At 42.0% G+C, this 27,985-nt stretch overlaps 1 protein-coding gene across 17 annotated transcripts in view; it reads left to right on the top strand.

Annotated features, from left to right (window-relative positions):
* ZMYND11 (zinc finger MYND-type containing 11) overlaps positions 1-26,210 on the top strand; it is a 75,561-nt gene extending 49,351 nt beyond the window's left edge. For 16 of the 17 annotated variants that reach the window (XM_005214449.5, XM_005214447.5, XM_005214444.5 and 13 more), the window contains 11 exons: positions 12,075-12,152; positions 12,597-12,689; positions 14,597-14,684; positions 15,173-15,228; positions 16,356-16,433; positions 17,255-17,373; positions 20,045-20,252; positions 20,627-20,695; positions 21,438-21,710; positions 22,017-22,202; positions 23,917-25,949. In XM_005214449.5, the coding sequence (XP_005214506.1) occupies positions 12,075-12,152; positions 12,597-12,689; positions 14,597-14,684; positions 15,173-15,228; positions 16,356-16,433; positions 17,255-17,373; positions 20,045-20,252; positions 20,627-20,695; positions 21,438-21,710; positions 22,017-22,202; positions 23,917-24,039 (1,371 nt within the window). In that variant the 3' untranslated portion in view covers positions 24,040-25,949. 17 annotated transcript variants of the gene reach the window in all.
* Positions 26,211-27,985: the final 1,775 nt, after the last annotated feature.

Here is a 27,985-nt window from a genome sequence, read left to right as displayed (position 1 = left end):
ACACTGAAAATATTTTCCAGCTTTTTGCTACCAATTTGACAGGCTCCAGAGGGATATCTCACTTTAATGTCCCTTCATTCTCATTTGCACAGCTTCAAAGTTACAGCCATTTGCTCCTTGACGCTGTAGTTGCAGAAAGCAGGCCTGTGTGTGTGGCCTGTAAGCATACATGTCTGCGGGTGAATGTGCGTGTGTGAGTGAATGTCTGAGTTGTGTGTCTGCACATGCACTGCACCCTTGCTGGGCTCCAGCCCTACTGGTAAACATCATGCTTTTTGAATGATCTCCGCTTGGGTTTTTTAATACATGGGCGAGGTGACATCTTATGGGAAACCCTAAAACCATTCCCTAGGTTGGCACCACGTTGCCTTTTAGGTCATAGTTACTGGTAGATCTTTCTGTGGGCATGGACTGTTCTCCCTGTGCTGTCCAGTGGGAGCCACTGGCACGTCTGTTGAGTGCTTGCATGCGGTGTGGAGACCCAGGCACTGGTTTTCAGTTTGGCAGTGTGACTTAGGGCTACTTACTGTCCTAGGCGATGCAGCGTTATAAATGCAAATCTAAATGCCTGTAGTAACTACTGCAAGAGAAACATGAGTGGCCTGGCATTTGTTCTCCCCGTGATGCCACAGTTCCGCCTTGAAAGAGTTCTAGAGGAAGGGTGTAGCGCAGCCTCTGCCTTGCTGCCCTCTGCTCCATAGCAGGCCACGGGCAAGCCCTGCATCGTGCTGCGCAGGTTACAGTGTGCGCTCCGTGACGTGCAGTGCACAGGCTGATGGCTGCAGTACCTGATGGTGCTGTGTTTGCTCTGAGGCCGATTGTTCCTAAAAATCAGAATACGAAATGCAGGGGCAAAGAATAGCGAAATAGTTGGCACTTTCCAGGTTAATGATCCTGATACAATAGTATTTTGGAAATCGGCCCCTGTTTCCTACATCCTCTTTTAATATGTTAGTGTTCCTTATATAAATGAATTTCTTCATAACTTTGGGGAGTTACAGATTCATGCTTCTGCTCCTTTCAAATTTAAATAAATGAAAATTTTATGTTTGGACTAAAATCCGTCACTAGGGAGCAGAGTGTAGAGCTCTGAACTGTGAGCAGGTGGGAAGCACCAGAGGAGGTGGCCGCGGTGAGTGTCTCACCTCCTCACTAGAGGGTGGGCCACGGTGAGCGTCTCACCTCTTCTTCCACGTTCGGCCCTCTATGCTGCTCCAGTGAAATCCATCCAAAGTTTTTTTTTTTTTTAAGTTGAGATATCTTTATTATTGAGGTGTAGTCGATGGACAGTATTGTAGATTTTAGGTGTGCAACATAGTGATTCATAATTCCTAGAGGTTATATTTCATTTAGTTATTATAAATATTGGCTGTGTTTCCTGTGTTGTACTAGATACCCTTGTAGCTTGTTTACTTCATGCATTGTAGTTTGTACCTCTTAATCCCTTACCCATATCTTAGGCCTTTTAAATTGTCTCATTGTAGCATAAAAATCTTGTATTACTGTTTATACCCTTAATATCTTTGGTTCACTTTTCATCCCTTTTATGACACACTTATCATAATCTATCTATGAAAAGATCAACCTAAGTCACAAAAGAAAAAGTGCCATTCAGGGAGTTGGATAAGGGATATATTATTCCAGTGTATCTTTAAAAACTTTTATAAAATATTCATTTGCCTACAAATGTTTCATATGGTATTTTCCCCTGTTTAAGGTCACAAATTTTAAGATTCGTGTTAATATACAAAGAGTATGGAGAATTAACTTAGCCTGCTAACAAAATACAGAAACACTAGAAAATGCAGAGAAGAAAATGAATGCATATGGGAAAATTTTACTTATTTAAGAATACTTTGGTTCTACATCTAATCTGAGAAGCTCTCCCAGGTTTGCAGCTCCTGGTTTTCTGATCCCTGACTCCTCGGCATTTAAGAAGATGCAAAGAGGGGAGGGACTAGTAGAAATGATCCCTGCAGTCTACCTACTGCTGCAGGTTCTCTTTAAAATTGAGAAAAAATAGGTCTGTTTTACAGGAAACTTAATAGAAATACAGAAAGAAGTTTACAGAGAGCATTTAAAGTGAACTTAAAGTTGATGTTAAGCCCCAGGTACTGTATATTTTTTTCACATAAGGTATAGTATACTCATTAGACAGCTACTGAAAATGAAGGAATTTAATTGGTTTGCTAAAACTAAACCAAGAGTAAATCTCTGTTAGGACATCACCATGGGTGCATACTGACTGGTCAGTGTTAACTCAGCTCTGGTTAAGTTATATTTGAGTCATTTGCACTGAGACTCATGATGAAAGCTGTTTCTTCAAATTGGAGATAAAACTTTACTTCTGAATTAATTTTTCATTCTTTTGGGTATGTAAGCAGTATAGTTTTTTAAATCTCAAAATTAAGGAGAATTCTCATTTAATGTATTCAGAATGAAACAGGAAAGAATGCTAAAAGAAAATATTTTGAAACATATATGCTTTATGTATCTACTGCAAAACTGTAACTGTTCTTGCTTTCTGCTTAGTCTTCCTTTCTTAATGTAGGAAATTTATTAATATTTTCACCCTGAAAGTAAGTACCTTTACCTTTAAGATACATATTATCAATTCTGGAGTGGAGATTTCATGTTTAGATAAAATAGAAACACTTAAAAAAAAAATTATGTTGTAGACAGTCATAGTATTGAAAGTTACAAATGAACATCAGTTTTTTTTTTTTTTACATTTTTTAAAGACAGTTGGATTGTATTTCTATACTCACAAAAGTAGAAAATTAATTTTTAAAAAGGTCTGTGTCTGAACCAATTACTTTATAAGGCAGTTTTGCTATTCAGTCTAGGCTTACTAGAGGAAAAAGTAAAGGAATTTTAAAATTGGATCTAGGATATAAAATTGTAAAATCCTCATGTATTGTATAATCTCTATAAAACTACCTGGACCAAGCAAGAAAGGAAAAAATCCATGTATCCCCACATTGCCTTGTCACACTAAATTAACAAGTTACATAGTCAGAAAGGGTTGGATGTGAGTGTGAAATGTTTGTGGTGCATTTTGTCTTGGTGATATATCATTTTAGTGGCTTTTTTAGAACCTTAGTTGAATTTTATCTTTTATTTTTAGCTGTAAGGGACTAAAGAGGTAATTAGTTGGCCTGGTTCCTACATCAAGATGGTTACCATCTTGGTTACATCAAGATAAATAGGTGGTTAATCTAGATAAATAGAAGGCTTGCTTAGTGTTTGTAGCATTATGGCACCCCACTCCAGTACTCTTGCCTGGGAAATCCCATGGACGGAGGAGGCTGGTAGGCTACAGTCCATGGGGTCGCCAAGAGTCGGATTCGACTGAGCGACTTCACTTGGACTTTTCACTTTCCTGCATTGGAGAAGAAAATGGCAACCCACTCCAGTATTGTTGCCTGGAGAATCCCAGGGACGGGAGCCTGGTGGGCTGCCATCTATGGGGTCGCACAAAGTCGGACACGACTGACGTGACTTAGCAGCAGCAGCAGCAGCATTGATGTACTGAAAATATGTACAAAGTGCACACACTTTCCTTTTATTGTCTCTGCAGGTGTTGAAGCAGGAGGGGAAGGAATAGAGGGGTGGGCAGGTAGTAGTATTGTTGGCTGGTTGTCAGCTTCATTGAGCAGAGACTGTGTGATACACATTCTGTGATTCCGAAACAAAGTCGTGTGAGTTGTTTTCAGAAGAGGCAGGAGAGGCTTACTACAGTGAGGAATCCATCCTCCCTGTGCCTTTGAAACTTATTCTTTATTTACAGACCAGTGTTGACAGAGGAGGGAAGGAACAAGTAGACAGCCTGTGTTCTGTCAACTTTTCCTGAATGTCCCTTTCGTCTTCCTAAATCCCTGTAACGTCGTGCAGAAGAGCTGAAAGTCACCCCCAAAAGTACACTTAATCCTGAATGATGAAACTCCTGACACAGTAGAAATAACATAGCATCCGTCTCGGTAGATCTAGTGTTCTCGCAATTTTTGTGTGGATGTAGTGTATATAGGAATACCACATGTTCACAGTACAGTCAGTTGTATGGCTTGTAGAATAATTTGAGACTGTACTTTAATAGCTGGTAAATCACCCTAGACTGGGTGGTGCAGAGCCGGATTGTATCATATGAATCTAGCCAAAGCCTCCCAACCTCAGTCAGAGAGCAAAGAGCCGATTTTGTAAAAATTAGTGAAGATAGACACAACTGAAGTAGCATTCCGTGCTGTTTTGTAAGTCTGTCTGAACAGTCTGGAAACCTGTGCATGAGTGATTCTATAGGAACAGCTTCTCGGGAAGCAGAGCACCTGAGAGCAGAGTCTCGTTCGCCAGCACTCTCCGAGAACCACCTCAAGACCGTCTTTGTGGTGTGAGTGACCCTCCACGTTCAGCTTTTCCTGTGGACAAGAAGGCAGATTGGTGACATCTGAGGGGAGGTTTTTATACTTAAAGTTCCTTTAACTTAAGTTTAAAAAAGAAAAACCCAAAAAACTATTGCCAGAAACTCAAGTGCAAATGATTGCTGCTGGCCTGGCTGTGGGAGACGTAGGATGGAGCTGTGGGGGATCAGGCACTCTGGATGCGCAGGCGTTTAGCCGAGTTCCTGTCCTGGTGCCGATGGTGGGTGTGGGTTCCAGTCTTCTGTCCTTATAGTGGAGAGTTAGTTTTTGTGTGTTGGTGCTGGAGGTGAACAAAACTGAACGTAGGTGTGTTTTTAGAAAACTGTCCTAGAAAGTGATTATCACTGATGGGCTGCTGGGCACAGTGGTACGGAGGAGAAATGGCAGGGCTTGGGGCCACTCCCACCAGACCAGCTCTACTGTTAGTCTTAAATAGTGGATTTCTTATAAGTTCTTTGATTCTTTTATATTCCAGCAGTACAGGTGGTTACAGACAATACTATAGAGGCAGTTTATGTGCGGTTAAAAGCCATTGTGATTCATTTATTACAGATGGTTATAGAAGAGAGCTTGGAACATCTTAATTCCTCAAACACTGGAGGTAATTTACATGCAGAGTGGTGTTTCTCCAGTGAGCTCCAGAGACCGCGGTAGCAGAGTCCCTGTACGTGCTGGTTAGGACGTGTCCCGGGTGGAGGCGCAGGAGAGCCTGCCCACAGGCACCTCCCGTCAGGCGAGCCTCTGGTTGTCAGGGGCCCTCAGCTGTATTCAGGTGACAGTGAGACGGTGAGCACAGCACAGTTAACACAGTGGTTTATAGTGGTCAGGATGTGCTAACACTGTAAGAATTTCACGTTTTGGAAGGATATCTTGTATTCTTGAATTCAATTACATGAAATGTTTTTCTCGTAGGCAGTGAGGTTGGTCAGTAATGATGGCCATTAGTTCAGTTCAGCTAGTATTTATTGAGTATTTATTTACTATGTGATGGATACTGTACAAGACCCTGGATGGGCCAAAGAACGCTGAACTAGACCATCATGGGCCTGCTGTCAAAAAGCTTACAGCCCAGAGGTTGGCAGACCATGATCCACGGGCATATCACGCCCACTGTCTGTTTTGTACTGCTCATGCCAGTGGGTTTTATACTTTTAAACGGTGGGGGAAAAAATCAAAAGAGAAATAATATTTTGTGACTTGTGAAAATTATAAGAAATGAAAATTTCAGTATCCACACACTTTATCGGGACACAGTCCTGCTCATGGAAGGCATGCATTATTTATAGCTGTTTTCTCACCACAGTGGCAGGGCTGAGTGGTCAAGACAGCCACCAACTGAATGTCTGCAAAGCCTACCATGAGGCCCTGACAGAAATTTTCCTGCCTCTGGTCCAGCTTGCTATGGGAAGAACATTCTGGGTCTTGGGAAGCCCTTGTTAGTAACAGACTTGGAAGCTTGGGTTTGGTTAGGTGCACAGCACAAACGTGTATCTAAGAAGAAGATGCCTGGATTTCTGATTTTACACTTCTCTTGCTCTCTCTCTCTCGGATACTTGGTATTCAGAAGTGGTATTCACAGACGTTAATTCTCTGCTAAAGTAGGTTTCTGCTCCTGAAGTACTATATTTCTAGGGCACACTGGAAACTCCAGACCATCCAGTCCTAAATGTTCCTTCAAATAATGGTGCTTGGGCATTGTTATCAATAATCAGCTGTGGATGGACCTTGACAGGACCAAAACTTGTTCGTGCCCTCTTCCAGCCAAAAACACTGTCAGGCACTGAGTTTGGCTGAGTTATTCCACTTGGGCTTTTGTCTGTGATATATACCTGGCACATCTGGTTTGCTATAATCCAGCAGTTACTGTAACTGGCTTAAGAATTCTTAAGTCAAGAAGATACTCAAGATTTTCTGTTATTTTTCCCTTCTAGGGAAGCAGCCCCTCAGGAAAATGGTATGACCTACGCGCATCCTTAGGTTAGGGCTCTGTCGCCCGCTTTGTGACAGCTTCAGCCACGGGTTGCTGTCGTTTGATGACGGCTGCAGCAGCTTTGGGTGTGTAATAAAAAGTTCCCCTCTTTGTTATCTGTAGATACTGACCGAAGTCGGGTGGTAAGAGCAGTTATCAAAACATCCTGAACTTCACTCTGATGAGTCCTGAGCTGCCCCTTTATGAAGAGCCCTGAGGTCTGCTTGTGGAGGATAGGTGTGGTTCTTCAAAGCCTCAGAAAAAAATTAGATCTGAGATAATCTGCAGGTTTCATGCAGCATTATTTTTTGTTTTTCTCCCCTTTTGTCAAGAGCTGTCTGCTTAGTTGTGTTACAGACGGGATTGTGTTTACCCTAGAAGCTACCCCTTTAATTTCCATTATAGTGGCTTTTTCTCAAGGCATATCAATGTTCTGGTTTGGCCAACAGGCACTGACTCTGGTGTGAATGTCATGGAAGGCAGCTCACAACACGTTACCTAAGAATTCCTCAGAAGTCTTAGGGTGCAGCCCTGGACAGAACTGTGTGTGCTGTTGATGTCTTTTGTGAAATACCAGATCTTTAAATTATAACCAGAAAGTGTTACAAAGCAAGCCAAAGAATTTAGCAAATGTGAAAACACGAGAAATGTTCTGTCCCTACAGCTTGTTCTAAGAGGCTGTGCACATGTTCTGGTCTTCTCTTTTACTTGCCTGCCTTCTCGGAGCAAGCTCCTCAGCCGCGTGTGTGGGAAGTGGGCCCCCAGCTCCTGAATACACCAGGAGCAGCATGAGGTCCTGGCAGCTCTTCACCTACCACCCAGTCAACCAGAGTGTTCACATGTGTTTGAGTTCTTGCCCTGCATCTTCAGTAGAATCCCGTATTTGTCCCCAGAAAAGATGTATTGGGCAGCAAGTAAAACATTAAACAAGTTAACACAGAGGCTTTCAGCAAAATGATCCTCCTTTGACATGAAACTTGTTCTGTTGACTCCTATACAGCAAGAGTCAGTGAAGCTTCCAGTATGTAAAGTGAGAAGAACCAAGAAGTAGTTAAAATGTCAGAAAGATGCCTTTCTGCTGTTGTGAGCAAGTAGAGAGAGAGACTCTAGATCCGGCGTCACTCGAGAAGCCAGCTTGGCGGCCCTGCCTCTCGACTCTGCTCGGTGTAGCAGCAGAGGTTGGGTGGGCACTGCCCATGCCTGTGTGCGGAGTGGCTCTCACCTGGTGCTGGCAGTGGCATTCAGTCAGGACCGCCTGTGAGAAGCGCCTGTGGCCTGGAGACTGCCGGTGCCCAGGCTCCCTGTAAACCAGTGACAACAGCTCTGGTAACACGTTTTCCCCTGGGGGTAAAATTTACAGCACAGTGATTGCACAAGTCTTGCATGTGTCACTTGAGAAATAGACAAGCAAACACACAGCTGTGGACCCAAGTCCACCGACTTAACGCTGAGTGCTGCCCACACCAGACAGACACCACTCTCATCAGTTTCCGTCAGATCTAAGTCAGGCTTGGCCCAGAACTTTGTATAAATGGGTGCAGGCCATTGTTCAAGGCTTTCCCAGGCGGTTCTAACGCACAGCCAGAGGTGGTGAGCACTCGAGAGAGATGCCTGAATCTAGGTGGCACTTTATAAAACAGGAGCAGACTTTCTGAGGTGGTAATATTTTACCAGAGTTGGAGCTGTGAAGGGTGGGTGTGGGTCACATTGCAGTTTTTGCTGCAATAGTCATTCTTGCAAGCGTGTGCCACCACTTGATCGCACACTGGAGAGGAGAGACGCTCTAGCACCTTACCCGAAGCAAATTTAAACATGATACAAAAATTAGATTTCTGTCCTCTAAATTATCATTTAGTTTTGTCAAATTAAGGCCTTCGACCTGAATTCTGTACATTTGGAGTCTTCCCTAAAAGAAATGTTGCTGCACTTGGTTATCCTAATTAGCAGTTAATCTGAAAATGTTTAAACAGGTGAAACCAAAGTACAAGTGTTCTGTGAGCACGTAATATCCATCTATTTTGTAGATTCTCTATGGAAAGGAAATAGTAACTGAAAATAGAGCTTTATTTAAGCAAAGGAATTACACGAACAATATAACGCACTGTCACCTAAACTTAAGCCAAGTGAAATAGGGTTTTCCCTACTGTTTGAAAAAGTTCAGAATTTTGTTTCAAAGGAAGAGCAAGCTGGTAAGGATGTACAGGCATGTGGTGGTGGTTTAGTTGCTAGGTCCTGTCTGGCTCTTGCGACCCCTGGACTATAGCCGCATCCCCCCGCCCCATGCTCCTCTGTCCATGAGATTCTCCAGGAAAGAATAGTGGATTGGGTTGCCATTTCCTCTTCCAGGGGATCTTTCCGACCCAGGATCGAACCCACGTCTGCATTGGCAGGTGTGTTCTTTAGGGGGAAGCCCTTACACAGGCGGACCTCGGAGATCTGCAGGTTTGGTTCCAGACCACAGCAGTGGAGCGAATATCACAGTCAAGTGAGCTCACGCATTTACTGGTTTCCCAGTGGATATAAAAGCTGTGTTTACATTGAACTGTAGTCTGTTAACATGCAGTAGCATTATGTCAGAAGAGGTAACTACCTTAATTAAAAAGTACTTTATCACAAAAAACGAACCATCATCTAAGCCTTAAGTGACAAAGCGAGCAAATGCTGTTGGAAAAAGGGCCCTGACAGACTTGCTCAATACAGGGTTGCCACAACCTTCAGTTTGTAAAATGCACAGTATCTGCGAAGTGCAATATAGCGAGGTATGCCTGTAGAGACACTTTGGTTCTAGCACTGCATAAATCTCACCCATAGAGAAACACTGAATTGCTTTATTTTCTGAGGCTCTAAATCAAAAGGGGTTGGGTTCTGACTCACAGTGAAAACCTTCATCCGTTGGTGTTGAGAGTGCAGAGAGGAGAGAAATGCATCCTGTGAACTTGTGGAGCACACAGCCACTCTGGAGACCCGGCAGCCCGGTTGTGGGGGCTTCAGTGAGCACCCCTTCCCTGGCGGTCTCTCCAGTGATGCAGACTGCCCGAAGTGGTGGGCGTCGGCCTCCGGGGCACTCCTTGCCTGGTTGAGCTCGAGCTGTTCAGTGGGAGACCATGAGTGAGACTCTTCTGACCCTGCTCGGTCTGGCACATGTTAGTGAGCTTTTAGTAATACTTGAGCACTGCATACAATGCTGGTTCTGTGTTTCCCGTGAATATTGTGTTACCTGTTAAAAGAACACAGATCCCACAAGTAGTATCAGTATGACAAGACTTCTGATCTGATGTAGGTTGCTGTCACACCTGAACTTACACAGATGTGTGATTTAATGATCAGGGTGATGTTTGGGATCAGCAGTGTTAGTGCTCCTGAAATACTTCAGAGTGAGCAGGACAGAGCATGTAGTTGGAAGCACTGGGTTTGTCTGTCTGTGGCTTGCAAGATCTGTTCCCCAGCCAGGGATGGAACCCGGGCCATGGCAGTGAAAGCCTGGAATCCTAACCATGAGGCCGCTAGGGAACTCCCTGGAAGCATTTGTTCTTATTCTCCTCTCTTTCTAAGGGAATATAGGTTTCCCAAGAGGTAAGAAAAAAGGTTTCTTGGCCTTCTTAACATTTCTTCCCTGTATCCAACAGAAGTTGTTTAATAGAGAAAGCGGTGCATGGAGGGATGGCCGTGTCAGCAAGAGTGTTTCCACAGCAGTGTTAACAGCTGACGGTTTCAGATCTGTTGTTTTGCTCTGGCTTACCGGAGGGAGCAACTAATAGTTCTCACGTGTTTGTGTGCCTGGGGCTTACACAGGGGATTTATTTATTTATTTTTTAATTGAAGGATAATTGCTTTACAGAATTTTGTTGTTTTCTGTCAAACCTCAACGTGAATCAGCCGTAAGTGTACATATGTCCCCTCCCTCCTGAACCTCCCTCCCATCTCCCGCCCCATCCCACCCCTCCAGGTTGATACAGAGCCCCTGTTTTTGGGTTTCCTGAAACATACAGCAAATTCCCATTGGCTATCTATTTTACATATGGTAATGTAAGTTTCTGTGTTACTCTCTCCATACATCTCACCCTCTCCTCCCCTCTCCCCATGTGGGGATTTTGTTTAAAGTGAGAATTTACAAGCTACATCAAAGTCCCTTTTCCCAAAGATTATACAACCTGGGGTTCAGGAAATACCATTGCATTTTAAACTCCACATGTACACCATTGGCACTGGTCTTGGCCTCATGTCACAACCCAGCTTCCCTGGTGGCTCAGCTGGTAAAGAATCCTCCTGCAATGAGGGAGACCTGGATTTGAACCGTGAGTTGGGAAGATCCCCTGGAGAAGGGAGTGGCTACCCACTCCAGTATTCTGGCCTGGAGAATCCCATGGACCGTATAGTCCATGGGGTCACGAAGAGTCGGACGTGACTGAGCGACTTTCACTTTAATGTCACAACCACCTGAGGAGTTAACAGTAAATGAAGGAACAAATGGTGGAGACCTTTGCCTGGAAATTCAGTTCACATGCTCAGGGTGGGAGCCCACCAGTGTATCTGGAGTGTGGCCAGGGTGAGAAATGTGTTCTGCAGTCTGTAGACAGTAAGGCTGTTTACTCAGACGGCCTTGGAGTAAAGCTGAGCCGGGAGAGCACCAGCCACGCCCCAGAGAGTCTGGGGAGCGGGGCGGCGATGGCGCCAGGCATGACCTGTGCGAAACTGCTTCTCAGCTCAGAGGACGGTTTCCACTTTTGACTCAGATGCCTTCGTGCTGTGAATGTATAAGCACTTGGTTAAGCCGTAGCAAAGGTTTGTCATTTACACGAGAAAACTTTGCTCCTTCCAACGTATTTAGCATTACTGAGATGACTTCCTGTGTGTAAAGTTCTTAGGGGAGTAAGTAATAATGTCACTGGGTAGAGACTCATAATGCAGCAGCCTGAAAAAGTTAGAGCATTGATTCACTAGTGGGCCAGACTGCTCTGTCCTCTGCAGGGCGGCCTGCTTATGGTCCAGTGTCTCTCATGGTTGTCTTAGCCTCAGCTAAGAAGTTTGGAACATTGGTCCTTGTTTCCTAGTTGTCTAGAAGTGACATTAAAGGTAAAATCCTTCTTTAATTCATGTAAAATTAAGTTTTCTGAGACAGAAATTAAGAAACCTAATTAGCTTTTAGGCAAGACTAATGGAAATTGAAGTTATTACTGAAAAGACCCATAACACTTCAAAGTAGAGATGTAGATGTGTGTGCTTCAGTGTATGTAATTCCTAAGTGACAGACTTTTAATGACCTTTTTAATAGAAAATAATGTTATATTGAAATTCACCGTTCAACATTGTTATTTTAAAATATCCCTTAAAGGATTTCAGCCATTGGTTTTTTAAATAAAATAAGTGATTCTACGTTACATCATTATTGTTATTTTATTGTTATTGTCATTATTTTTTGTCATCTGAAAACAAATTTTAAAACATCGAGAAAAGAAAAGTGCATCATTCTCTGAGGTGTTATGTCAAGGACAGTATATTTTCTGATTCTTACATTATTACATTAAACGCTACTTTTGGTATGCAAATTTTGGAGATGTGTTGGAAATATTACATCGTTTAAGAAAATCTATATTTGCATACTATAATCTTATATATATAGACATCTTTAGCAAGAATATAGACTTACAGATGATCAGATTTTTTATCTTGGCCTTCTCTGTTTCCAACAGAGCATCAAGAAGAAAAACACCAACAAGCAGGAGATGAGCACTTACCTCAGGTTCATCGTCTCCCGCATGAAGGAGAGGGTGAGTTCCAAGGGCTCTTAGAATCGCCTCAAGTGTGTGTATTCCTTCAGAGTTCCTGACCGACAGGTGGCAGATACGCGCAACGTAGCGTGAAGGGTGGACACCGCTGCTGTCCTGCGCTTTTGTGCTCTAGTTCCATAAAATGCTCTTAGATTTGTTTTGTCTTTGTTTTCAACACAGGCATTTCTTTAGCTGCCTTAGGTTAGAAACATTTACATTTTAAACTTCCATTTATCAGAAAGAACATTTTCATTGATACTTAAGTCTTTAAAATGAAACTGAATTTTCCAAAATAACTGTTCTTTCTACTCAGACCTTAAGGAATGCCACATTAAACTATAGTGCATATACATCTTTCGTTAAGTTCTCAAGTACTTGTTGTTTAGAAATTGGTGTTTTACCCCTCTAGCCACGTTTAAACTGATGTGTCTCATGACCTTTCAGGCTATTGACCTTAATAAAAAGGGGAAGGACAACAAACACCCCATGTACCGGCGACTGGTGCACTCGGCGGTGGATGTCCCTGCCATACAGGAGGTAAAGCTCGCCAAGCACAGCCCTGGCTGTGCACCTGCCCCACTCCTGCCTCAGCAGCTGTCCTGTGAGGGGCGTGCTCACCCGCTGGTGCTCAGCAGGGGTCATCTTTTAAGAGTCTTTGTTTTAAGCAACCTGTAGATTCTTGACACATGTTGATTAAAGAAAATATATTACAGCCTGATCAGTGTAACGTTCCAGATGCAGTCGCCATGCAGCTGTGTCTTCCTGGGCTCGGCGGCAGCACTTGGGAGTTTCTCCCCAGGGAAGATGAGAGCGCAGATGTGCTCTCAGGTCTTGGGGAACACTGACATGCACTTGAACAAAGCAGATTTTAACTAGAAAACTTAATCTTTCTGGTGGAGTTCTTGATTTTACCTAGTTAGCTGAGGGCTGTTAATGGGTTTGTTAATGTTTAATTACAAATGCAATGAACATTTTGATGTGCTTCCAGTTAGATTTGCAGATACACCAATTCTGAACCTGTGTGTCATTTGAGTTTTAAAATCTTATGGTTGGCCATAATAGGAGTAATTTTAAATCATCTGCTCATTCCTTAATCTGCTTAATAGCTGGAAAAACTGAAGGTGTATTATTTCAGTGGAAGAAAGGGGCAAATGAAGGTTGTTCATAAAAACGAGAAATTTTAATTCGACCTCTTAGCCCTACACTGCGTAACTTCTGAGAACAGTGAAGAGCCTGGCTGTCCCTCCTGCCCTCCCCCCATGGTACCCCCACATTCTGCAGTTTGACTCCCTCATTTCAGGGAGCTTAGTAGCTGGGCTGATGGTGTCTTATTAGCAAGTGCTGACCATGAGCAGAAGCACCCTGAAGGAAATGAAGAGGAAGAAGACCAGGTTTTTATGCTTCCAAAGGTTTACGGTGGAGACCAAAATGCTAGCTGTGGTGCTGCATGAGGACTGCTGGGTGTGGGTGTACCCACCTGGGTGCAGGCAGGCAGCCTGGTGGCACCTTGCGCCCCTGAGCCAAAGACCGTGAGGCGCTCAGGGTGGAGTTTGGGTATCAGTGCTCATGGAAGAGCCCTGTGACCCTCGATGCCAGACAGAAACCATCGACTGTCTTGGTGCACAGAGGACCAGTGAGGACTTGATTTTAAAACTGTGTCAGCCACCTAGCTCGAATTCAGAATTGCCTTGTCTTCTTTGTGGTAATCTTTCACAGAGGCTAACAGCTCTTTCTTCTTTCAGTTTTATTTTCCTGACTTACATAAATTTTGTGCTTCTCTGGTGGCTCAGATGGTAAAGAATCTGCCTGCAATGCAAGAGACCTGGGTTCGATCCCTGGGTTGGAAAGATCCCCTGGAGAAGGGAACGGCTACCCACTCCAGTATTCTGGCCTGGAGAATCCCATGGACTGTGTAGTCTATGGGGTCACAAAGAGTCGGACACGACTGAGCGACTTTCACTTTCACTTTTCATATTAGTGACTGTTCTCGAAACCAGAGCCCTGAGAGAGTTGCTGAGAAAGTCATTCTTATTTTTCAAAGAAGCCCTGTTAATTATAGTACAGGCCTGTGCGTAGCATATTCCCTACATGGTAGATAAGTAGTTAGGTCTCATCAACCCCACTACCAGAGCTTTCATTATGTACAGCACTTAGCCGCAGCTTTTATCATTGTTACAGATGAGGTGTTCATGCTGCAGTAACAACGTGGCTGAGAATGTGGGACCTTCTGCACTTCACCGTCCTGGAATACCCTGACTGTAGACGGAGTTGTGGGTTTCTTTTATGAACATTCTGTCAGTATGGACACAGGAGCAGTAGACACAGGAGCAGTCGTAATGCCATTCTGGAAAATCTTGCTGTTTCCCACACTCTCACACTGTTAAATTGATGGCAAGTGTTTTCACTATTAACCGTTGTTCATTTTGGTTTTTTCCCCTCTGCAGAAAGTGAACGAAGGGAAATACCGAAGTTACGAAGAGTTCAAAGCTGACGCTCAGTTGCTTCTCCACAACACAGTCATTTTCTATGGAGGTTCAATATTTTTTTTTGTGTAGTTTTTTTTATTCATGTGTTTACATCGCATGTTGAGAAATATCTTTTATAAAACATTACACTAAAACAATACCTGAACAATCTGTAAGTGAGTGATAATGTTAGGGTTTAAACTTAAAAATATTTAGTAATATAGATAACTATATATAGCTTATAGAAGTGATTGGCCAAAAGCAGAACTCTAGTATTTGTTTTTTCCCTTCAATATCCCCTCATTCAAAAGTAGTGAAAGAGGCCAATCTATACTGAGAGTATTAAGTTGTGTTGAATATAAAATTAAAGCTGCCTATTTACTTTTCTTTTACTGCCTGAATTATATTTTGAATACATGTGTTTATTTTCCGTGGTATATGTCCACTTTTGTTAAACTGAAAGAAAATTTAAATGGCTATATTACTTTTGGTAGTCTTGTGTTTCCTGGTAGTCCTGTGATTGCTGGTAATAGGTATCTGTCTTTATAATTACAGCAGACAGTGAGCAGGCTGACATAGCACGGATGCTCTATAAAGACACCTGTCATGAGGTACTGGCCACACCTAATACCTGAATGCTTGCTGTTCTCTACATTAACCTATTTTAGAATTCCATTCTGATATGTACCCTTTAATTTTGCCATTTCTTTAAATACAATCGTATTTCCATGTTTGACATACATGGTACATACAATGCAAACAAGAGAGACGGGGGCGGGGGGAGAGGCTAGAATTCTGGTAGAACTGTTCTCAGAGACTCTAATTCTGGGAATTAGACTTAGTTACTAAGTAACTTCTAGTTAGAACAAGAGGAAATTGTTTTCCTTAACTACCCTAAAGCGAATTAGTTAATATGACTGCATGTAAAGTGTGTTGCACTGGGCAGGCACTCAAAAATGTTACCCTCTTTGAATGAAAGATACAAATTTGAGTTCTTACTACACTACACAGGCAAAAAAGCAACCCAACATCAGCATTCATAATTAACAATATATGAAATATATATTTAGGAAAGATTTTTTTTGGGTGGCCTTTCTTATTTAAAACATTCATCTATAACCATATTATCTTTGCAAAAGTGTCTCAATTTATATAAAAAGTTTTGTTTCTTTATTCCATTTATGATATGACTCTTCCATTCATTAAACATATTTATTGAGTGTGTGCTGTGTGCTGAGTTAGGAATAAAATGGGAGTCAGGATGCTGGCTTCCTGCTCATACAGCTGCGTTCTGAGGAAGGAGACTCAGGAAAAGGAGAGACAAATCAGTTTCTTTACAAAAGTTACGGAAAATATGAAAGAAAACAAGACTAAAATGGAGAATGAGGCAGAGAAAGGGCTGCTTTTATTGGTAGTGGTATTTTCTGTGGGCATATCAAGAAGACATTTCTGGGGAAATAGCCTTTCATCTGTGTGTTGAACTGGAAGGTATCAGTGAGGCTGGGGAGCCAAGGGCAGATGCAGTGCACCCTGAGGAATCAGTCTTCTATTCCGAGTGTACTCAGGGCCCTCTTGGGAGGTTCAGACAAGAAAGTGGCATTGGAGAATTCAAATGTGAAGCTTAAAGAACACAATTGCAGACTATAAACATGAAAGAGAATGCTGATTCACAGGCATCTGGCTAGTTGTGTGCATGCATATATTTTATGTAGGCTAAATAGTTACTTTTCTTTTTCAGCTGGATGAACTACAGCTTTGTAAGAATTGCTTCTATTTATCAAATGCTCGTCCTGACAATTGGTTCTGCTATCCTTGTGTATGTGAAATTTTGAGATTTTCTTTTCTTTTTTTAACCTCTTCAGTGTCTCTGATGTACTGCTCTAAGGAAGTTTATTCCAATTTGCTTTAAGATTATAATCCTTCTAAATATTTCTCTTCATATCATGGTTTTAATGAGTATAGAAAACTGAAACATAGGAAAAAAACAACTTGGGGTCAGTATCCATTTCTTACTTTAAAATGAGAACTTTAAGAATAGGAATAAACATCGAATCCCTTAATAAATAAAAATTTTCATTATCTCACAAGAAATCTAAGTCTTTATATATAGCTGTGTGATTTCCCCTAGAATGACATGTTAGTGCCAAAGGTTTCTCCTCTCCCCCCGACAAGGGCATAAGAGCCTGCCTGAAAGCTCCCACTTTCTGAGACATTACTGTGCTCTTCAGTCACTTGATGGTCTCATTAAAATTTGTATCTCTGACTTCGTAGGTTGGGAGGAGGGCCTGAAAATCTCCCATTTCTTACAAGCTCCCAGGGTTGGACTGTATTTCATGAAGCAAAGTTAGGGTGTTCCGTTTGCCCTTGTTACTCACGTGGGTCTTGGTTTCCTTCCAGAGTTCCATGGGCTGTCAGGAGATTCTTTTCACTCCACATTGCTTATGGAAATTTTAATTTTTTGGTGTTTTTCTTGGAGGCAAAAATCAACCAGTCCTGGGGTGGGAAAGCACATTCTGTGCGTTTAGGACTTATAAAAGAAGTATTGCAAATATTATACTTAAGTAGGTCAGTATTAATGATATACTTGTATATAATACTTTACAAGTAATATGACAAGATAAAACATTTTATTTCCAGATACCTAATCATGAGCTGGTTTGGGCTAAAATGAAAGGTTTTGGATTCTGGCCGGCCAAAGTCATGCAGAAAGAGGACAATCAGGTTGATGTCCGCTTCTTCGGTCACCATCACCAGAGGTAATATCATGACCCATGAGCCACCATCACCCCTGGGCCTTTAGGAGCCCTGAGGTGGACCCAGGCCTGCAGTTACCGGTGCTCTGGGTGCTTTGCCATCAGGAACAATGTGAAGTGTATTTTAAATTAAAAAACAAACCAGCATGTAACTTGACTGGGCACCTTAATGGGACAGTTTCAGTGGCAGAATTTAGAAGGGTGAACTCAGAAGGGTGTCAGTGGTGGGAATTAAGTGGAGAGCTTCTCAGCATGGTCCATTTCACAGAATTGTATTGTCCTTGTGGAAGTTTCAACCAACTTTTCAAGGTTCTGTCAGAGTCACAGACAAAAATAATCAACTCGGGAGTATAGGAGAGTGTGGGTCTTGCGATCTAAGAATGGATATGAGGGAAGAACTTTGACCTAGTGTTTTGAATTTCATTAACAGTTAATTTAGAAAAGTGAAGAATTGTTATGCAGAGATCACCATGAATAAATACAGTAAATATTCTTTAGCTAGTTCCTCTTATCTCTGCACCTAGTGGGGAAAGAAAAGGTAGACACGTGATTATGGACTGTCCCTCCATATGCTCAAACCAGAGCCTGCTGCTGCCTCCCGAGCACAGAGCAGGTTGTGATGCTTTGTCCTGGTGAGCAGGTCTGCAGGGCACGCATGTCTGACTCTCCGTGCTGCCTGTGGTTGGAGGGTGGATGGCACAGGCAAGAAAGAAGGGGCACATCCCGTCAGATCGCAGGCCCATGTTATTGTGCACAGACTCAGAGAATTCTGAATTCAGATTGACAGATGTGTAGGTATAGCCAGATCCAATTTTCTCTCTTTTTATTAAACTTTAAATTGTGGGGTGTGTTCTGTTTCCGTTTTATAGTGTAGATCAGACTGCATGTCTCAAACTTGAAACCTGATTATAGTAATGGAGATGATTGAGAGAATAGGTATGTTGTATGAATTGCATTGAGACTTAATAAGGTCTCACATTAAGACTCTTCATTCAGTTTTATTAAATCCAAGGGATACATAATTTAACAGGATAAAATTCTCTCCTAGGTCACAAGTTCATTCCAGGTAGTCAGCACTGCTTATGATGGAAATCCTCAAAAACATACTGCTTTTAAAAAGTGTTTAAACAGTTTTTGATTGCCCAGTAAATGTTTGCTGACTGAAAGAGTAAATAAGAATACAGGATTTAATGGCAAGGAACTCTTCCACAAGCAGAATTGTATTTGCACTTCTCCTCAAGTGTAGTTTACTTTGGTTTCTAATATAGCACTGTCAGATGACACTGTTAATGTAATATTTATAAATAAGTTCAAATTTAACAATTTCAGCTGTCATTAGCATGTAACCATATGGATTACTGTATATTAAAAATGTGGTTTTAAATTCTAAAGCAAATAGCTTAGTTTATACAAGCAAGTTAGAAGTCTACGTTTATAACGTTAGGCATATATGCCAGGATTCTCTGATGCCTTCAGAACAGTTTTAGGTCTAGTATTTCTTTAACTCCATAGTAAGACTGGAAACAGTAAATCCTGGTTTATTCCTAGTGCTGTATCCCACCGCATGTCCTCACTGGTGACACCCTTCTCTCTTCGTGTCCAGAGTCACCTAGACTGCGTGTGCTGCATTGTTCCTCCTCGTTCCTCAGTTCAGGGCAGTGGCAGTGCACGTAGGAGCACTAGCGTAGTTACCAGGAAAGCTAACCGTTAGGACCCTCGCTGCGTTCCAGCTGCTAGTTAATAGCTTACCTTAAGCCCATCTGGGCAGCATCTCCGTGAGCCATCAGATGAGGCAGGAACAGTCCTAGGACTGTACACTCTGTGGTGCTTTCACTGGCCCATAGTCAGCCCCAGGTGAGTGGATGCAGTGGGAGACTAGGGCCAGTAAGTGATTAGTACCCAGGAAAGCTTTCTTCAGTTTCTATTCTAGCTTTCTTCCTGATAGAACCAAATGTAGTTGTAGATCAACTGTGGGCTCACAATTGAGTGCTTGGTTGCAGAATGGTATACACTTTCCCACTTGTTAGTCATGGTCCATCTAATGAATAGGGATGTAATGACCTCATTTTATATGTAACTGTCTCATGAACATTTCTGGGCATTTGCAAATGACTCTATAGCTTCCCTGGTAGCTCAGCTGGTAAAGAATCCGCCTGCAATGCAGGAGACCCCAGTTCGATTCCTGGGTTGGGAAGATCTGCTGGAGAAGGGATAGGCTACCCACTCCAGTATTCTTGGGCTTCCCTTGTGGCTCAGCTGGTGAAGAATCCGCCTGCAATGCAGGAGACCTGGGTTGGGAAGATCCCCTGAGAAGGGAAAGGCTACCCACTCCAGTATTCTGGACTGGAGAATTCCATGAACTGTATAGTCCATGGAGTTGCAAAGAGTCGGAAACGACTGAGCGACTTTCACTTTCTATAATTCTAACATGCAAGTAGCTAGATTTTGAGTAATTTATAGTATTCAAAACAATGAGATATTGAACACTTTAAAAAAGGCTTATAAGTCATTCTCACCCTGAGGACTTTACTCTGATGACTGTGAAAAACAAGTCAATTCACCTTTTTTCTACTTGGTAAAAGTTTTTATTCAAGTCACAAACTGTGCTTTACAATGCACAGAGTTTCTGCCATTTGGGAAACTTCTAACTGTCCCTTTTCAATGTTGTTCACAGGGCCTGGATTCCTTCTGAGAACATCCAGGACATCACAGTCAATGTTCACCGGCTGCATGTTAAGCGCAGTATGGGCTGGAAGAAGGCCTGCGACGAACTGGAGCTGCACCAGCGCTTCCTCCGCGAAGGGAGGTTTTGGAAGTCCAAGAATGAGGACCGAGGGGAGGAGGAGGCAGAGTCCAGCATCTCCTCCACCAGCAACGAGCAGGTGAGGGCGCCAGTGAGAACCTGTCAGTTGTGCTCCGGAGGTGCGGGTGCCAGGACGCACTGGCATGGAATGAGCAGGTGGTGACTTCTTCCTTCACACAACATTTGTCAAGTGCTCCTCAAAACAAACCAGAAACAGTCCTAGTTCACAGAAGCTACCACTACTGATCCGGATTCGACCAGCACATTAGCTCTTTCAAGCCCTCCGCCCAGAGGAATCATTCAGTGAGTGCCAACCATGTGGTCTTGAAAGAGTTAATGTGAGAGGGACACAGCAGGTGCCCACCTCTCCCCTGTGGGTCCATGGCTAGTTCCAGCAGAGAAATGTTTTGTGGTGTCAGGAATAACGTGCTGTTACTTTGATGATGTCCACAGCTAAAGGTCACTCAAGAACCAAGAGCAAAGAAAGGACGACGTAATCAAAGTGTGGAACCCAAAAAAGAAGTAAGTTGCCCACCTTGCAGTGTCCCGGTGACAAGTGAAACAGGAAATACTTTCACAGTTGTGATCCAGGCAGTGCTCCTGACAGGTAACTTGCAAAAAGGATTGCCATCAGATAGCAACCAGGTTGGACCCAGACTGCCCGCTGCCCTGTCACTAGGGTAACACATGGGAGTATCCAGTTAAGCAGCACTGACCACGTCTGGCGAAGTGGGACAGTCCTTTGCTGCACGGTCTGGGAACACTGATGTTTTCTCATGGCACTAATAAACAATTTTTAGTGTTTATCCAGCAGATCAATGAGACCAGCATTTGAAAACTGAAAGAAACTGTGGCTAAGTTCAGGCTTTTACAATTCTGTAATCCAGGTACATTTTAAAACCAGGGCACAGTACCACCACATAGGGTATTTGTTTATGAATCTCATCCAAAGAAGTAACGATAAATTCTAATGATCTTACACGGTAAACTTTTTGTTTAGTTTCCTTCTTTGAAAGGAAACACCTTAATATTAGTATTTAATGGAATTGTAAATGAAGTTCCTGTAGAATGATTGTACCTATAAATTGCATATGTTTTAATTTTTTTTTATTTTGAATTGTGATCAAATACACAAAAGAATTTTCCATTTTCTTACATGATTGTTTGAACAGCAGTTGTATGGCTGTTTGTATCACTCTGTTTTTTTTCAGATAGAGCTTGCTCTTGAACTAGTAAATCCTCTGGCACTTTCCTTATCCTTTAGGAACCAGAGCCTGAAACGGAAGCTGTAAGTTCCAGCCAGGAAATCCCCACGATGCCTCAGCCAATCGAAAAAGTTTCTGTGTCAACTCAGACCAAGAAGTTAAGTGCCTCTTCCCCAAGAATGCTGCATCGAAGCACCCAGACCACCAGTGATGGAGTGTGTCAAAGCATGTGCCATGACAAGTACACCAAAATTTTCAATGACTTTAAAGACCGAATGAAGTCTGATCACAAACGAGAAACTGAAAGAGTTGTTCGAGAAGCTCTAGAAAAGGTAACACAGCCCTCAGTGCCAGCGCTGCCTCAGACACACGGGCGGGTTAGGTGACTAGTCTTCCTGTTGTGGCTTTACGTCGCTTAGGCATCAACCAGGTAGCAGCTCTTTAAAACAAGGAATAAAACATCTTTTTATAATATTTTAAATAACAGGTACTTTTCTCACCTAAATATTTTATAGCCCTTAATGAAATAAAGGGAACAGGTACATCACTTAAGTAGAAACTATGTATTAAGGTTTTGCTTAATGGTTTGTGTAAATTATGAGCTGACATACTCTGGGTTAACTTTTTTTTCATCTCAGCTGCGTTCTGAAATGGAAGAAGAAAAAAGACAAGCTGTAAATAAAGCTGTAGCCAATATGCAGGGTGAGATGGACAGAAAATGTAAGCAAGTAAAGGAAAAGTGTAAAGAAGAATTTGTAGAGGAAATCAAGAAGCTAGCAACACAGCACAAACAACTAATTTCTCAGACCAAGAAGAAGCAGTGGGTAAATACCACTATTTTCTTAGAATCTGATTTATGAAAAAAAAATACCATAGGTATGATGAAAATTAATTCAGAAAGATCTATATGGCATATGTAAAAATCCTGAAATACAGTCTAATGTGAAACTGTCAACTTTAATTAACTTAAACTGTATTTTAACTCCAGATCCCACATTTCTCAGTATTTGCTCAAAATTATTTTGTTACATTGAGATTATGATACTTTGGGACATAATATATATAATTTATACAAGTTTTCCATCTATGCAGGTATTTTATTTTGATAAGTGGGCTGGCCCTGATAGGTGATATTAACTTATAAAATTGTAAATGTAAGTATCATAATAGCAAACTAAGGATTTTCAGATTTTACTGCACTTAACATACATTAGCTTCTAGTAAAGAAATTGATTGCTTTATAAAAGTAATATCTCACTGGTCTCTAACGTAAGAACTGACAGTTCACCAAGGACAGTGCCCTGAGGGTCTTCTTAGGCTGTCTGCTCTCCAGTCTTCTCCCCAGTCTTGCTCATTTCCACTGACCTGTCGTCTTCAGCTCACATCTGCCTTTGAATCCCTCCAGTCATTTTTCACTTCAGTTAATGGACTTCTCAGCCGCAAGTCTGCTTTTTGGTTTCCATCAGAATCTTTTTATTGATGTTTTCAGTTTGCTCATACATCATTTTCTTGACTTTCTCCATGTCTTCCTTTAGTTCTTTGCACTTCTTTAATAGGTGTTTTAAAGTCTGTGTCTAGTATATCTGCCAGTAGGTTTTTTACATGGACAGTTTGTTGATTGATTCTTTTTCCTTTGAATGGTCATACTTCCTGCTTCTTTGTATGCCTTGTGATGTTTTTTGTTGTTGAACACTAAACATTTGAGTCTAATAACATGGTAACTGGAACTCATTTTCTCCCCTTTATCATAGTTTGCTGTTGTTGTTTCTTTGATTGTTATGGCTGTCTATTCCCAGGATCAGACTGAGGTGTAAATTAAATCTCTTCTTAGGTCTTTTCTAAGCCTCTCCTTGGGTTTGCACATTGACTTCCTAATTCCCACATATGTGCAATTGATTTTGAGTGGCTTGCAAAAGGGAAGTCACTTCAGAGGGAGGACTTGTTTTTGGTTGGGGAGGGGTGCAACTGTTAATACAGTGGCCGCCCATCTGTGACCAGAAGCAGCAGTCTGCAGGACACCTGCCAGGGGGCTCCACACACAGCCATCTGGGGCTGTCGATGGGCAAGAGGTAGCTGTTTCAGTGCTGAGAGCCAGAATAACCAGAGTGACCATAACTTATTGTTCCACCCTTCCCCAGACCTCAGAGTTCCAGAACAGTCCCTTTAGATTGTGCAGCAGAGCTGCTGTGTGGGGAGGATGGAGGGGAGTCCTTGTGCTGCTGCTCCGTCATCTTTTCAGAACCTTTGGACCTTTTTAGGAAAAGAGAAATTATGCTTGTGTGCTGCTGCTGTTAATGACCTAGTACAGATGGAAGAAGTTGATGTGCCGAGTAAGCTTTGAGTTTGCTGATAATGACTGCGTGCTGAGCCTCAGTCATCCCATTGTTTCCCTACTGTCCTGCTCAGGACAGAAACCGTGTTGATGTTCTTGGTGATCCTAGTTTACACTTGAGTCAGAAAGATCTTTGAAAGCACAGTTTTAAAGTCTGTAGTTGTACCCAGTTTCGTTTACCTGCTGGTCACGGTTTCTTGCTGCAGTGCTACAACTGTGAGGAGGAGGCCATGTACCACTGCTGCTGGAACACATCGTACTGCTCCATCAAGTGTCAGCAGGAGCACTGGCACGCGGAGCACAAGCGCACCTGTCGCCGGAAAAGATGAAGGCTGGCTCTTCCTGGAGAATCACTGACGACTATTCCTCTCAGACACAGCGGTTTTTGTTTCCAAGAAGCCAAAATTGTTTAGAATTTGCTTCCCATTTTGCACCAGCCTTTAAACACTTTTCGTGAAGAAATTTTGCACAGTAGTTTAAATCTTTTGTTAACACTCCTCTGGAGTTTTTCAGGGGGTAAAAGTAACATCAGTGGAGGGTATTATTTTAAATAAATTTTAATTGAGAGTTTGTTGCATTTTCAGCAAATTTTAAAACATTTTTAGGTTTTACAGAGATTTTAACCTTTAAACAACAGATCTTTAAAAAACAGGTGAATTACAAGTGAGTTTAACAAAGAAACATTTAAAATAGATCTGAATGTAAGAACTACAGAACTGTTTCAGAAATAAAACATACTACCTTGATGTGAAATTTATTTCTTAACCTTGTTGAGCTGGTTTTGTTCAGCTTACTTTACTGTTTAAAGGCATTATCTATTGGTTATGCCAGTGGGTATATGATTGAATTTAGGGAACAGGGTTGACACAGCAGGTGCTAGTCCTGCATATTTTTTCTTAAATGTTTCCCAATTGTGTTTTTCATTATTTCTTTTCAATATATAACTTTTATAACAAATTATTAGCTTTGATCTTGTAGTTTAAAATTGCAGGGAACTGGGGGTAATCTTTTACTGAGCTGGATCTTAGAGAAAATGAATATTTAAATTTTAAAGTTTGCACATTTCATCTTTGTCCTAACATGAGTGCTTGTAACAAAATAAACAACAAAAATAAAAAGCCAAAAACTACCTTTATCCATACATGAAATTATAGATGAGGCATACAGATTTCTTTAATGCTTCCCTTCCCTCCCCAAGTGTCATCTGATTGCCTACTATCTGGTGTCACCTCTTCTAGCATAAGTTAATACTGAAAGGAAAGAAAGCACTTAAGTTTCACAGAAGCCGTTATGTTTGTAGTAATGGATCATTACCTACTAATGAACTCCATCACTGTACACAGAATGAAGAATAATGCATGTTAATTTTCTTGTATTAAAGATGCCGTGATTTGTAAAAAGTCTGTATTTTGCGGAATGTCTGGACTAAGAAGCATTACCAATAGGAATGGATCGATAGTTAAATAATTTTTTTTATACATAGATATATAAAATACAGCCAGGAAACCTTAATTTTAAAAAAAAAACAAACCCTCGCAATTTATGTTTTTTCAAAGACTGATCTTAGACCAAGTCAAATTCCCATTTATCATTTAGTTATTTTTAAGGTTAGAGAAATAATTTGTAAATATTTATTTACACCTTCGATATTTATTAAAGCAATTACACACAATGTAAGTGAGAGAATCAGGAGAAAAAACCTTTCAAAAAGTTTTCTCCAGGTTTGTCAGGGTCACTCTAAAGACAAAAATGTACCTAAGTCTTCTGTGAAATAATCCCCCACCCAGTCCTGATGCTGTTGCAGATGGTGGTGACACAGGTTAATCGACAAGCTACTGCCCAGTGGTGCCCAATGGCTTGGAGGACCTGTCTGGTAGCCACACGTCAACACCATCCCTGAACTACGCAGGCACGTGGCATTCTCGGTCCCTCCTCGTTGCTGTGTGATTGGTCAGCGTCGCCATAGTGCCATGGTCTGGTCCAGACGACGTAACTGAGAACACTTACCGTCTCTGATTGTTTTCCAAGTTTAAAAACTTCGATCCACCCCTATGAGAGCAAGTTATTGTGGAACTATTTTTGGTGTGAAATCATTCCAGAGTGTGTACTATTTACCGATAGCTGCATGAAAGTAAGACTCGTGTTACTTTGGCTTTTTTGTCTCCGTTGACACGGTTGCACATTTCCAAGTTACTACAGCGTGAAAACTGTGTGTTTAAAAAAAAAAAAAAAAACAAAATTAAAAAAAAGAGATTGTGGCCTGGTTTTGTAAAAGTTTTAGGTAAAATTACAATTGATTGTTTAGGAATCATTATTAAAAATTTTCTGCAAATCATAAAGCTATATCAAGGTGTTGAGCTTAGCCACTATGCACATTGTAATTACTCATTGTGGCTGTCCAGTTCTTCGATGCATTCTGGCATTTTGTAAGCTGCTCTGACTAGCAATATATAGACTCATTTAATGTGTTAACATTGGTTAATAAATGTATTTAAAAAAACTGCCTTTAATAAATTGTTGATTTAGTCCATTCCCCTAGACCAAAACAAACACAAGTATATCACATAGTAATCATATACTGTTGGCTATCCACTGGTGACTGTTTATAAAATCAGTGTGTTAAAAACAGTTCTTTTAAACACTGCATGTAAAGTTGGATTTACTTTTACCAGTTCTCAAAAAATTCAAGTTTGACTACAAAGCCCTTTTTCTTGACCTTTAGGCTGAACATACAGATAGAAAATTGCTCAGTAAACATTTGAAATTAGTCAATAATATCCATTTCAATATATCCAGACTCAAATCCATTATCTCTTTCTCACTTCACTCCTCCAACCAGTTTCCATGATGGTGATCTCAGTTCAAGCCAGCATCACCCTCCTGCCAAACCATGATGTAGAAGTGGCCCGACCCTCTCTTTGCTTCCCCCTCTAATTCAGTGGTTCTCAAATTTCTGACTTCAGGATCACAAGAGGGCTTGTTCTCTCCCCACCCCCACTTTGATTGCTAACAAGCTCCCAGGTGTTGCTGACGAGGCCATCCTTTCAAAGGCACTGCTTTACTGATGGAAATAAACAGATATGCAGAAGGTCCCAGTATCTTACAGAGTCCTAGGGCCCATGCTTAGACTTCTACCCCCAGAAGGATCCAGGTCCCTCAAGTTAACAATCCTGGATCCAGCAGGATTAGGCAAGCCAAGAATAGAATTGGTAGCAAGAGTCCTGTCACTGATTTAGATCAGAGGCTCTCAAACGTCCAAGTACACACAGATAACCTGGGGGTCTAAAGTGCAGAGTCCAACTTAGACCACCTGGGGTGGGTGGAGCTGGGCATTCTGCCATTCTGGCCACGGATGACACCTGAGAGGCAAGTTCTTAACTCCAAAACTGCAACTCACTGCTGAATAACCATCAACAGGAGAATGTTGGATCCCACCAAAAAAAGATACCCCACAGCAAGGACAAAGGAGAAGCCCCAAAGGAGGGGTTAAATTGCATTTAGAATCAAACCGATACCCACCAGAGACGCTCGGAGGGCTCAAACAAAACCTTGTGGGCACCAGGACCCAGAGACCCCACAGACTGAGCCAGACCTGCCTGAGTGAGTGTCTCCTGCAGAGGCATGGGTCAGCAGTGGCCTGCCCTGGGGATAGGGGCTCTGGCTGCAGCAGACCAGGGTCATGGAGCGTGTAACACAAGCCCTCTTGGAGGAGGCTGCCATTAGCCTCACTATAAGCTGAGCAGATGACTCAGAAACTGCAGAAAAGTTATACCAAAGAAGTTTTCACACAGTTAAAGTTCTAGGACACACAACAGATTTTGCAACTTGGGGATCTGACAAAGGGAATCTGACTATGGAGGCCAGTGGGATTTGATTACAGAACTTCCACAGGACTGGGGAGACAGACTCTTGGAGGGCACAAGCAAAACCTTGTGCGCACCAGGATCCAGGAGAAAGGAGCAGTGACCCCACAAGAGACTGACCCAGACTTGCCCGTGAGTGTCCAGTAGAGAGAATGGGTCAAAGGTGGTCTGCTGTAGGATCAGGGGCACAGAATACAACAGTGCCTGCACAAGACCTTTTGAAGGAGGTCACCATTACCTTCATTACCACTATCATAGTTTGGAAACAGAAAACTACCATAGATTATCAACAGAAAATTGGATTGAAGATTTATTGAGCATGGCCCCACCCATCAGAACAAGGCCCAGTTTACCCCACACTCAGTCTCTCCCATCAGGATGCTTCTATAAGCTTTTATCCTTATCCATCAGA

Source organism: Bos taurus, chromosome 13 (assembly GCF_002263795.3).
Source record: "Bos taurus isolate L1 Dominette 01449 registration number 42190680 breed Hereford chromosome 13, ARS-UCD2.0, whole genome shotgun sequence".
Lineage (NCBI taxonomy): Eukaryota > Metazoa > Chordata > Mammalia > Artiodactyla > Bovidae > Bos > Bos taurus.
This window is presented reverse-complemented; position numbering and strand designations above follow the sequence as displayed.